Consider the following 13,217-nt stretch of genomic DNA (forward strand, 5'->3'; position numbering starts at 1 on the left):
TAACAATATTGTGATCTTTTTTAAATCCCTACAAGCTAGAACTTTTATTTTTTTTCAATTGGTGGAACTTCTTTTAAGGACTATTAAACTATGGATTCTTCAAGTTGCTGCTGGCTGAACAAGGAAGAGAAAATGGTTATTTCATATACAAGATTTTTTATTTTTTATTTTATTTTATTTTTTACAAGAAAGCACAACAGAGCTTCATCTACTGAGGTCTTTTAATATTCACAAGGACATTGTAACACTGGTTTATCTCTCACTCAATGAACCCATTCTTACAATAACATTTCATCCTGGTACAATTTGCTCATCATCAAAAACAAAAACAAACTCTCTGTATAATAAATCAGGCTAGCAAATTATGCAGTTCATTCCACACACCCCTGGTTTGTACAGCAGCTCAGTAAGCAGGAAGGCCACCCTGACCATAGAGAACCCTTCTCATCCCCTCCACCATTCATTTCAGTAACTACCATCAGGCTGGAGGTATAAAGTCCCACTGGCCCAGAATAATAGCTACAAAAAAAACTTCATTCCCTCTGCCATAATCATTTTGAACACCTTAAAATAGAACATAGCACCTCCTCGCATGAATTAGTTGAATTCTGTATAGTTTTTCCTTTACATCGTGTTTTTAATATGAAATGTGTCTGGATGAAAATGTGTTGGACAGCCTGGTCGAAGAAGAATTTCTTTCACCATTGGTGTCAGACAATAAAGTCTTCTGTACTATTCTAGATCCAGACTCAGGGACACAGTCTTCACTAAAGAAGAACCCCGAGGTGATGAGGTCCCATGTCTGCTGGATGAGGAAACTGAAGACCTGCAGGTTAGAGAACAATACTTTTACGCTTTGACACTTTTTATTGATGGAATGTTTACCCCATCATGAAACTGTCGATCCAATAAAGAGTAGTAAGGAGGGACGAAATCCAAATCTGCCTGCCCTGGCCCAATGTGAAAAGTAATTTATCTTTTTCTATTTTCTTTTTTTTTTTTTAAAGAAATTCATCATTTAGAACCTGATTGTTATATTTACTTGGGTTGTGTTCAGTGGCAACTGGTGGAGTTTTTGGTTTGCTTGCATGATATTTTATGTTGCAATGCTTTAGTGGGTTTGATGCACACACTGTAAAAATGTCTGTTGAATTAACAGTGGAAGAAAGCTGTAAATACAAATACAATAAAGCATTATGTAATTTACATTAATATGTTGTAAAACTCCGAACCAAACAACTGTTGACGGTAAGAAAATGTTAAAAAGATCATTTTTGGGGCGATAATTCACAAATTACTGTAATTTCAACACAGATAAACTGTAAAATATTCGAATAGTTAAAATTACATCATTGGAGTGTTAAAATAACACTTTTTGTCAGTAGGTTCTTTGGTACATTTGGTACATTTTGTTTATGCCAAAAGAAACAAGCATTTTACAAATTCATATTACAGATAAGAATATTTAGATATACAGTAAAAACCATGTGTAAAAAAAACAAAAAAAAGTTTTTTTGTTTTGTTTTGTTTTTTGTTATGGAACAAAACATGGAAGCTGTGGTTACCATAATAATTCTGTAAAAAAAAAAAAAAACTGTACAAATACAAACTGGGCTCTTTAAACTTGTAGATTCAACAGTCCTTACTGATAGCTTGGTAATAACAGGTTAGAATGGGTCAGTGGTAGTGTGGTCGGATTGCACCCCTGAAGTTGTTGGTTCGATCCCAGTGCAGTGTGACGGTGTGAAAGATCCATGAGTAATTTCTGATGCAGTGAAATGAGTAGTGAAATCACAAAGCACTTTGAGGGCCTTGTAAGGTAGTCCAGCAAATGAAGTACCATTTTCCAAGAACATGCTGTTTTTATACTATTTTGTTCTGTAAAATTTAGATTCTGGTTATTGTACATTCAATCCCAGTAAAATTGAGAAGTAGTTACCGTTTATTGGATATTCAAGACCAGGATTTTTTTTACAATGCAATTTGACCTGCTCCAAACTGGTCTAAAGTCTAGTCTACTTTCAGTCACCAAATTGTTAGCTATAATAGTAAGTGTCCTCCATCTGCCAGGACACCTAGCAAGGCACAGCACGTTCTGCCAAATTCCCAAAAATGATAAACAAGACTTGCCCTGTTATAAAAATTAAGATTCACTAGTTTTTATGACGAGCGCATGTGCACATGATGCCTAGGAAAATAGGGCCCCGATTGTCTGCGTGTGTGCGAATGTGTAGGTGTCAGACCTGGAAGAGGTGGAGATGCGTGCTGAGTTGGTCTTGGAGCTTCGGTGGCTGCTGGGAGTAGACGGAGGAGACGGAAAAGACAAGTTGGCCTGAGAGAGAAAGAAAATTAAACCTTAAATACAATTTTTAACATTTGGATTTGTCCTTATTTAAACTATTTTGACTTCTATAAATCCTATGAATGTCCATCATGTTAGGTAAATCCCGCAAAATTCCTGTCGTCTTCCAGTTGTCTACCTGTAGAAAGTACATCTCCAATACTGATCTGAGGTCAGGTCTCTCCTTTGTGGCATCATTGAGCATCTTGTTGATATTCCTGTTCAAGTCCTTCAACTGTCTCAGTTTGATGTCCTTCTCCTCAAAAGTTTCTGACTTGCTGTTTCTTGACGAGCGGATCTTTTGGGTCAGTTTAGCGCACTTGTAGGAAGAGTAAAAATACAGAATGTTAAAGAAAGCTCCTGAAATGTACTAACGGAGAAATGTTAACTAAGCAGCATCAAACCTGTTTTGTGGCTCTGTTCATTTTTTCCTGCTGGGACGCAACCTCCCGATTCAGTTTGCTGATGAGGGACTGCGTGTGTTCGATCTTTTGGTTCTCCACCTGTTTGGCCTGTAGGAGACTCTCCAAGGTGTTGTTCAGTTCCTGAACAAAACCATCAAGGGGAAAAGCACATACTGTAAGTCAGGTCTGTGGGATGATTCGGAAGAACAGAAAGAAAGAAAATGAAAGGAATGAAATAGTATACTGTACTACAGAATGATAATTAATGATTAAGAGGCAACATGCAGATCGCTGACTTCTATTATGAAAAGCATTGATGTAAAGATAATAAATGTTCAAGGTTTTATGGTATAGTCCACCCTGCAGCACTCCTACACTGCTCTAGGGCTCCCCCTACAGTGATCAATTATAATTCTTACCTGTGAAAAATATAGCAGTTCTGTAGAAATATATCAAATTTCTACACTTACTTGGTTCAGCCACACGTAGTCTTCAACAAGTCTCCTGGCCTGCCTCACCCTGTGGCATTTTGGCCTATTTTAGTGCCGTTTCCCTTCTCCCACTGCTCTCTCCATCCTTTCCTAAGGGCCAGCATTTGTTGTTCCTCTTAAATTAAGAGTAGTAGTTATTTTAAGGTCAACTTCACTCATAAATTGTCTTAAAATGAAATTGAGTGAGATTTCTTAACATGAGAAAAACAACATTGTGTGGTGACGTGCGCATTCAGTTTGATCTCTCACGACAGGAAATCGGAATAACCTGTTGGTCTTGCTGAAGCCCTCTGACTTGTCTTCTCTTGTACGCAAGTGTGTCTTCAGCCAAACGCAACTGCTCTTCCATCTTGATTTTTTCCTGATATTCTGGACCTGTCGAAAGACGAAGTAGCAGAACTAAATAAGCAAAGAGTTTTGTGCAAGTCATTCCTAGTTACTGACATGAATGTGGACTGACTGGATTCTTTTGCTTTGTTGACTGACGTGTGGAATCCAGAATTGCTGATATTGAACAACAGCGTTGTATTCTCCAGAGCTTTATTTTCTTGCTCAGCCTTGCCGATTTTGGCAGCTAGATGCTTGACCTGCTCCATGAGTTCTGCTCTCTGTAGCGCCGCCTTGTGGGGGGAAAAGTATATTGTATGATCGTTACACATGCTGCATCAGTGTTTTCCGAAAGAGCTCTAAATGTGTTGTATAAATGGAAACAGAATAATAAATCAATAAGTGCCATCATCTAGTGGCATCACTGCACTGAACAATTGAATGTTTCTGATGGTGTTTGAGGTCCTCTCACTTTGGCGATGTAGTGAGCTTGACACTTCACCGCATCGTCCTCATCCTGACCAAGGGTTGCCATTGTAAAGGTCACAACTTCAAAATGTTTCTTCATGACGTCAATCTTGGAAAACTTTCCATTCAGGTCAGCACTGTGAGGGAATCATTCTGAAATGAGCGGACTCACTGGAATAGCCTATCAAAGGCTGACATGGAGGATTATGGTTTGACTGGATTGTTTTTTTTTGTTAGTCTTGCTTGAAACTTGAATTCTGGTATTTGAGACTTAACCTCTGTTACAAACAAGTATGACACAATCACCTGATTCTCTGTCTCTCCTGCTCAGTGGTCTTCAGCTCCTGACTGAGCATTTGACTGTAGACTCGGATCTCCTCTTGCCTCTCTTGGATGGCTTTCTTCACGTTGAGTTGCCTTTTCTCCAAGGACAGCACGCTGTTGGCTTTGTTGAACAGAAGATCTCTCTTACGCTTCACTTCCAACTTGAAGATGTTCTGCTCCACGATTTGTTCCTGATGATGAGCGACATCGTGAATGGTGACACTGATGGTCACAACGGATCAAATTGTGGAAGAGTCTCCAACTTAACTGTTGTGTGCATAATTATTAATTAAAAAATACACTACTTACAAAACGGCAGGGATATGCTACACTGTAGCCTTTACAAGTTACCTTAATTTGACCTTCTCTAACCTTGTGAGGTGAACCTGCTTTTGCCTGAAGGTGTCATTCAACCTTTGTGGATTCCTTCAAATGTAAAAACATCAAGTAGAATGTTTCACACAGCGTAATACCTGTTTGTTGAGGCTGAGTCTCTTCAGTTCTCTTTCAGTGTTATTATTGATTAGCTTCAACTCTTCAACTTTGTTGGAAAGCTCTTCCTTCTCAGCTGCTGACTTGTCATTTTCTTTCCTCAAGTAGCGAATATCACCCTGTCAAAGACAACATTTGTCATGAGATGTGGAAATATTGGTCAAGATTGGTGAATTGTACTGCCCACAGGCTGACTTCAGTCTCTTTGATTGCGCTGATAATTTTGCTGGATGTCTTCATCATCTCATCAAGGGCTTTGGTCAGTTCACTGATCTTCGTTTCTAACGCTTGCTTTTCATCTGAGTCGTGAACACCTTGCAGTCGAGCAAGCTTTTTCTCCAAAAAGATGATCTGGAAGTCCTATGACGCAAATGTGTAAAAGAAAGATGTGTGACTGCTTGGTCACAACCAAGCAGTCAAATCTCATTGTAGTTCTTTGTTTTGTTAGCATACCTTTTCACCTAAGATCATCTGCTGTCTTATCAAATGTTTCTCCTGTTTCCTGAGCTCTCGCTCCAGACTCGTGATGGTGGATTTGCTCCACAACTCTTGAGCCAAAGAGTCCTTCTCCATTCTCTTGAGGTTGTCAACATGCTGTTTACAACGGAAGAGCTCCTCCCTGCACTCACGCAGTTGGACATCCAAACCCTTGTACAAAAAAATAAAACATAACTATTGTCCACTGTCTGGTTCAATGTAATGATGTCCAAAACTACAGTAGAGACAGCAATAATACCATTAATAAGACACATTTAGTTGCATACTGTATAAGACTGTTAATCCCAGTATTACATATTCTTTCCATTCAGTGTCCAGTGCCATCAATAGTCAAGATAGTCAGAATGGTTATAGATATTGTCTGAATAGTGTTGCAGTTTTAAGTAACAATAAGTGAGTGTGTCGCTGCCTCATAGCAACTCAGCTCGAACACAATTACAACTGTGAATGTTCTAATACTGGATATAAAAAGATTTGGGTCTTAGTCAGTTGTAGCGCAAATGGAGAGGTTTCACAAAACTTGTGTAACCAATGAACAATGATGAAGTGAACTACAAGCATTATTGCTTACTTCCTCCCCAATAAACCCCATTTGCCAGTGGAGAGAAATCCTGATAATTAGTCTTGTGCATAGGTAACAAATCCATGTGCAGAAAGTTACACCCCCCCCCCACCCCCCACCCCCCCACACACACACACACACAAAACTGCTACAGTTTGGCTTTAGCCACAGGTGCGTCTACGCAACCAGCAGGCAAATGAGCACCCGGGTGTCATGTTTCGGTTTTGGGTGGTTGGGTTTTAGTTTGGTTTTGGGTGTTTGTGTTGTCTATTGTCCAGTTTTGTCTCCCCTAGTCTTGTCACTGTTAACCTTGTCCACCTGTGTGTGTCACCCCTCCCCATTTGTGTGACCTAATTAGTGCCTTCTGCCTGCTGTGTTTCCCAGGTGTGTCTGGTTATTGTCTCATTAGTGTTGGTATAAGGAAGTGGTGTTTGTTTCACGCGGGTGTGGGAGCGTTGCATGTTGCATTGCGGTATTGAGTCTTTTCTAGTTCTTGTTAGTCATCCACACCACGTCTCCGCATCACGTCAAGCCAGTCCACGCCAAGTCAGTCCATGTTCGTCATGCCACATCTGTCCAGGTTCGTCATGCCAGTTCTGTCCCCGTTCATCACGCCAAGTCTGTCCACGCCAGTCTATGTTCTGCCCTGTCTGCCCACGTCAAGCGCAGTCTACTCACGTTTCAGCCTGTCAATAAAGTTACTCTAACTACTGTCAGTCCTCTTCCTGCCTGTTTTCTTCGCCTCTGGGTCCATCCACCACATCCAAATCATGACACTGGAGAGCTAGTTAGCTAGCTAGGCTACAATCAAACTGTGGAAGGGTTTTTACTTCTGGACCTGGATTTGCCACATCTGGATTTGTTTTGTGAAGAAACAGGGGGCAGGAAATTTAGTTTTGTGGATTAGTGACTGCATAAGCTCACTTGGCTGAGGTACTTCAGAGGGACATACAAATTCAATGAACCGCAAATGTTGGTGTTGAGGCCCGTCACATGCAGGGAACACGGAATTTGATGACAATTTTAGTAAGTAAAGAATGATGGTCGGGTACACACATAAAGAAAATTGGTATTTTTATGACCCAAATTTGCCACCTCCATGATCAAGGACATATGTCAAATGCCCGCATGTCTTAATAACATTGTCCTGTAAAATTTTCTTGGGTTCTGGTGTGTGTTGTGTCAATTTGTCTCGGTTATAAAGGCCAAAACAAGCTGCCTCCAACAATCTTAAATATTGAACGTGTTTGACCAAAAATCTTCATGTGTGTGGGCAAAGCAGACTATTCTCAAATCATTTGACTTTGTAATCTGTGATGTGAAGGAGTGGTGTCAACCAAAGTAGCTATTTGACTGAGGAACAAGAAAAATGACTGTAAATAAGTACAACCAAGTTTTACTGCTTTTTGTAATGAAGTGGGTACCCTAGATGGCAGCAAGTATTTCCCAAAGCAAGACTTTTCTGATAGAATCTACTTTTTACCTTTTTGGAAATACTTGGGTAACATCAGTGGATATTTGGCCACGTCTGTTCTTTTTCTTATGAGATCACGTGATCACACAAGATTTCTGACTTGGAGAAGTTTGAGATAGAAAGAAGAGAATCTGTATGTGTGTGTGTGGTGCTCTGTGCTGAGGTTATCAGAACACACTGCACATTATATGACCAAAACTGTTAAATTTTTGTAAGAGTTGAAAATACGTGTGTACCGGACCTAACATAGATAATAATGGTAAGGAAAAAGTGTATGAATAATCACCTTAATGGCCTGCTCCTCATTTGTGAGGAACTTTTCCATTTGGGCAGCTTTCTCCTTCTCACTCATGGCGTTCTGTGTCGCAGCTTTCAGCTTCTCCTCAAGTGCAGAATTTTGTGCCAAGGTTTGCTGCAGTCTACAATCAGACAATAAGAAACAAACTATTTCCCAAGCTCTGCGTTGTCCACCATTTACAGCTATGACAAATAATGGAGTAAATGCGACTGACTTGAAATTGTTTTTCTGGATTTGATCTTTGAGCCTGGAGATGTGGAACCTCATCGACTCCACAGTGGAAGCTGTTTTATCCAGTGAGGTTTTACAACTTTTTAGCTGCAAACATGAGTCAAACAAAATCCACAATTAGTTTAGGTGGAATGCAGTAAAGCTCTGCATATTAGTGCCTATCCTGTTTTTTGTTGTTCTTGTGTTCAGGCCAAAGCCACGTCTAATATATACAAATATTGCTTGGGTGCCATGTTGTTGGTGTTGCATGTTGAAGTTATGGGAGGAGCTTCATTAAGTCATACCATATAGTCTTTATAATAGGACAAAGTTCTTTGCCACCATCTTGTGGCATATAAAGGCAATCACCAACTTTTTGGCAGATTTTTCTTTGTATAGGCTCCGAGTACACAACTCCGAAATGTTTACCTCATCCTGCATCTCCATGTAATTCTTCTCCTGCTCCTTTAGTTCTTGCCGCAGTTTTGTGGCTTCACGATTGGTTGCGGTCAATTTCCTCTCCTTTTCCTTGTTGTCATTCAGCTGCGAGTCGTGCAAGTGCTTCATTTCTGTCAAGGAGCCATTCCGTTCCCTGATGATCTGATTGGTCTCTGCAAGTTTCTGGAATGATGAATGGACTCGTGTGGGTTATACGGGTGTGAATTGTCAGTGGTTTTCCTGGGTCAGATTACCATCCAGTTGATTCGAGAATGGCAAATTGGGGCATCTTTTCTACCCGATATAAGGCAGTTGGCCACCTCCAAATTTTATATGTAGTAAAACCACTGACTGTGTTCACATTGTGTTTTGAATGTTATTGGTTGGTTACCAGAGCCCACTGTTGCATATCAGCATCTCTCTGCTTCATCTGTTGAATGGTCCTTTCCCACCGGTGGATGATCTGCTCACTTTCCTGGTGAGCCTGCTGCAAATGTGCTGTTGTCTTGTCTAAAGCAATCTGACAGAACAGGAAATTTTCGATTCAAAGTGTATTTTACAGTATGTCTCTTCTTTAATATACGAGATGTATAAGGTACCTAATAGGCCAAAATAACATTGAATTCATATATAAGCAAAAAACTTCCACAATTCTCACACGCAAAAAATCTCCACCTTTACAGTACAACAACAACTTTAAAGAGGAAGTCAACGTTAAACATTTCTTAAAAATATGTTATATGTGACCTCACTATTCTAAACATGGCATTCTGATTAATATTACATTTGTGGAATATGAGTTATGATGCAACATCCATCCATTTTTATCCATCTCCCATTTTGCCACTTGCTGTCGACTGAAGATGACATCACAGTTGCTCAGGGCTCAGGTAACGACCAATGAGAGCTCACCTGTTTTCTGTAAGCTTAGCTGTGATTGGTTGTTACCTGAGACCTGAGCAAATGTGATGTCATTTCCACTGACTTGAATATATGACTGGATAGCCGATAGCCCATACACGCCCGTCGGTGCAACCCGTTGAAGTCACAGGGCGGCCATCTTGCTCTTCCCATCTCACGAGCAGACTACTGGATCTAAACTATATGGTATACGTACAGATGAGACATATACAGCTCGTAGGCAGCTAGTATAAGGCTGGAAGCAGGGTGGGGGTGGGTGGTTTGTGGTCGGGGTGGTCACTATTTTTAACAAGTAAAAAAATCATATCTGGATGCTATGTGCTGCTTTGAAGACCCCCTTTTTCTGTTATCGCTCAGTTCCTTAGACCCTAATATTAGATTTGGAAGAGGTATCTTTTGTTGAGTTACAGTTATAATTCTTTAATAAAACAAAAACAAAAAAAACAAACATAAGTTCCCTCCTGTAAACATCCATCCATCAATTTTCTTAACCGCTTACTCCTCACAAGGGTCGTTTTTGTCTTGGCCTACCCAGTCATATATTCAGATCAATGTGCCATTTCACTCGACAGCATGTGGCAAAATGGCCGCCTTTTGAAAATGACTGAACCTAATTTTTGCTGCTTAACTCATATTCCACTAACTCAATAGTAACCAGAATACAGTACTGTATTAAAACTAGTTGGGCTGCATGGACTATACTGTTGTCAAGAATTTTTTGGGGGGTTGACTTCCTCTTTAAACTTTGGTGAAAAAAAGAACTTATTAGATGTTTGCATGTGATTGTTTAGTTCATGAGTTTGTTACAAATGTTTGTTGTTTTATTTTTTTGTTGTGGTTGTTGAGTTTTTAGATCACGAGTTATGCGTGTCTTTTGGAGGTGACTTTATTTGGTGATTTTTTTTTTGTTTTCCAATGAGGGAGGGAGTTGTTGTTTTTTTTTCTTTTAAGTGTGCAGGTTGTGAGAAGGTTGTGTGAGCAATTTTGGGGTGTGTGATACTTTTTGGGGAGTGTGAGAGGATTTTTGGTGAATGTGAGAGATTTTTTTGTGATTGTGAGGTTTTTTTTTTGGGCTAAGGTGAGACGTTTGGTGTGTGAGGTTCTACTGTGATAATGAGACTTTATGAGTGTGAGAGACTTTAGTGAGTTTGAGATGGGTTTTTTTATTTGCAAGAGGTTTTTGTGAGTGTGAGAAGATGTTATGGTGTAAGTGAGTTTTTTTGTTTTGTTTTTTTTTTTTGTTTTTTTTTTAGCTAGTGTAAAGGTTATGTTGTGAAGTAAATATTGTTTTTGTCCTATCCATGGTATTCATTCAGTCACATAGCCAAGAACCATGCAAGACTCAATCATACATTTTTCTGCCTTGTACCTGAGCTGATAAGGTTTCAGTGGTTTCCATGTCAAGTGCTTTGCGCTTTTTATTGGCCTCCAGTCTCGTCCTGTCAATGGCCAAAGTGAGCGACTGTGGGATGGGACAGAAAATCAAGATTTTAATCTGGCTTTCCGAGGCCTTCAACCACAAGCTAGTCTTATGACCTTGATCCTCTGCTCGTCCTGCTGCGAATACTTGACAAAGGCCATCACATCGTCGTCTTTCCGTGCAGACTCCTCCAAAAAAGAATCCATGGCCTGCTGGTCCCACTTCATTTGGGTACGAAACTGCTCCAGCTTCTGCTGCGCCTTGAATATGTCATTCTGATCATGTTGGCAAAAAGTTAATACAGTGGTCACACTGCAGCACCTGCGATTTGATATTTCGAGGAAAGGTTGGTAGTTTATCGACCTCAAGCCTGTTTTTCCTCTCAGCCAAAGATCGAAGCTCATTTTCCATCTGAGCGTTCTCCTGCGCCAGATGGCCAATTTGTCTCTCTGCGACAGCAGTCAGGTGTGTCACCAAATCTGCTTCTCTGTCTTTGGCCTGGCACAGGGCCTTTGCACAATAACCACACAGCATACTCATCAGAACTTTTGCATGTAATAACAACATTTTCCCCTGCCTTTTTTTTCTTTTTATACCTCCATGTTTCCCAGCTCTGCTTTAACATGTTTCAGGAATTCCGTTCCAAGTTGTGTTTGATCTTTATGATACTCTCGCTTGCTTTTCAGTTGCAAAAGTTCCTTCCTCTTCTTGGTAATCTGTGAAAATATCCCATGACATGAATTATGGGAGAGAATTAGATCAACAAAAGGAAGAATCAGTCACAAGCTGCATAAACTAAAATCTAGCCAAGATGATGAACATTTTTTTCCTTAAGAATCTTAAGGTAGCACAAGTTCTTATTGAGAAATTTATTAGTGATTATAAATTTGTCGTAAAATAATACAAACTATAATTCTGTAGGTGTAGTTAGCATAAATGCACTAGTTTCAGGGCTGAAGAAATCTTCCCAAGTAAATTTTCCTGTTCTATTGGCAGATGTTTTCTTATATAATATATTCCTAATTTTATTTAATTTTGCAATAAAAAATTCAAATTCAACAGTCAAATACAAAATAAATTAACAGTAGTGGTATATTTAATACATAAATATCTCATATATCTCAAATATCTACCTCTCTATAATACATAAATATCTCACCTCTTCAATTAAAGTCTTGTTTTCAGCATTGGCCCCTGGAACAGCGAAACACTCCTCCCAGCCCACCTCTGGTAAAACCGCCATGGCAACACTTAACATTTTACATCAATCTTGACTCAAAAATGATCTTGAAAGTTTTTTGTTTTTTTTTCCTTTCTTTCTTTTTTCTTCTTCTTGCTGTTCTACTATCACTTGGTTGCTGCTGTAAACTGGGAGGACTGGTGTTTGTTGTCAGTCTCTCCTAGCAACCATTCAGGTCTTATTTTTTTTAAACATGAGCACCAGGAGGCGGCAGCATGCAGTCAAGCTTGAAGCCCTCTCAAACAGGACAGACAAGGGAGAAATGTCATTTTTAGTAAAAGTACACAAATGATGCAGTTCTCTCATGTAATCATTGGTGAAATCTCTCAATAACTCACAACATATTAGCTGTCCTATAACTGTTACTTTATTTGTAAAATAAATATGTGACAACATTGTCGTGAAAAACAAGAAGTTTCGTACTTAATCTTCCATACACCACTGAAATCTTTGAAATTTATTTTTCAGCCAATTGCCAGATTGATAATTGTGATTCACTCAGGGTAATTCTCCAGTGATTTGCACGAGAAAGGTGGGACATTCTGGACAGTACTTCGAGCTGATTGGACGATGCGGCATCTTGTGAATGTTTGTTTTGACCAATCATGGCAACGGTTGAACATGTCTTCGGTCTCGTATCGGCACTTCCTGGTTTCGTCACAGCTGCATGTCCAACCCTAAACAACGCCTGATTGGTCCGGACTAAAAAAGGTAGGTTGCGAAGGGATCTGTGTGAGCAGTAAAGATGGATTCTTGTAGTATTTGTGAACAAATACAGCGAGAATTCAGCTTGTTCGCAAGGTTATTAAAAGGTAACTCAACAGGAAATCAGAATCTTGCTCCACGAGTCCTCATAAGATTTGATATCAGCGCTGTTGCCTGGAAGACCGTTGGTTTGCGAATGGGGAGCAGGTTGGGCGTGGTCTGGTTGTGATTGACAGCAGCAACTTGCCAAGAAGGCGTTTAAGGAAGCGTGTACAAGACTGAGCCGGTGAGTGGCTGGGTCGCGACTACGTCACGATCCACAAGTGACGTAGTCGGCCATTTCTTGTGAAATCAGAGGACAAACAGCCAAATTGCATTTATCTCAGTGTTTAACCTTAAGATGGCACCAAACATGCTTTTTGCCCTAAATTCAAGCTTTCAACAAACATGCACTAAAATGTCAAAATAATGACCAGGACATGTAGACAGCATTAGTAGACACCACTTTATACAGTTTATCAGAGAGGGGGACAAAGACAAAAAAAGAAGAAAAAGTTGGTTTTAGTGTACCCCTTTAAATGTCGCAGTATGACAAAGTAAAATG

The 13,217-nt window shown here is 39.8% G+C and overlaps 1 protein-coding gene across 1 annotated transcript; it reads right to left on the reverse strand.

Moving 5' to 3' along the window:
• Positions 1–217: 217 nt before the first annotated feature.
• On the reverse strand, positions 218–12,088 carry LOC144005392 (coiled-coil domain-containing protein 39-like). The gene is made up of 20 exons (XM_077503525.1): positions 11,828–12,088; positions 11,265–11,384; positions 11,032–11,178; positions 10,785–10,943; positions 10,618–10,710; positions 8,719–8,847; positions 8,319–8,510; positions 7,894–7,997; positions 7,668–7,800; positions 5,301–5,495; positions 5,043–5,207; positions 4,829–4,966; positions 4,338–4,546; positions 4,036–4,168; positions 3,697–3,856; positions 3,505–3,611; positions 2,746–2,886; positions 2,481–2,660; positions 2,244–2,332; positions 218–826 (listed from the first exon to the last, which is right to left on the reverse strand). Exons 1-20 carry the CDS (start codon positions 11,924–11,926, stop codon positions 733–735), a joined length of 2,787 nt encoding a protein of 928 aa, XP_077359651.1. The 5' UTR covers positions 11,927–12,088; the 3' UTR covers positions 218–732.
• Between the last annotated feature and the right edge of the window lie 1,129 nt (positions 12,089–13,217).

This window comes from Festucalex cinctus, chromosome 1, assembly GCF_051991245.1.
Source record: "Festucalex cinctus isolate MCC-2025b chromosome 1, RoL_Fcin_1.0, whole genome shotgun sequence".
NCBI lineage: Eukaryota > Metazoa > Chordata > Actinopteri > Syngnathiformes > Syngnathidae > Festucalex > Festucalex cinctus.

Bases quoted from the DNA above. Each gene is read 5' to 3' on its own strand.
- LOC144005392 (XM_077503525.1), bottom strand. From the start codon at position 11,926: ATGTTAAGTGTTGCCATGGCGGTTTTACCAGAGGTGGGCTGGGAGGAG. The intron at 10,944-11,031 runs GTCGATAAACTA...CAACATGATCAG, and splicing joins AGAGGAAAAACAGGCTTGAG to AATGACATATTCAAGGCGCA. The intron at 4,169-4,337 runs GTGATTGTGTCA...ATTCCCTCACAG, and splicing joins CAGGAGAGACAGAGAATCAG to TGCTGACCTGAATGGAAAGT.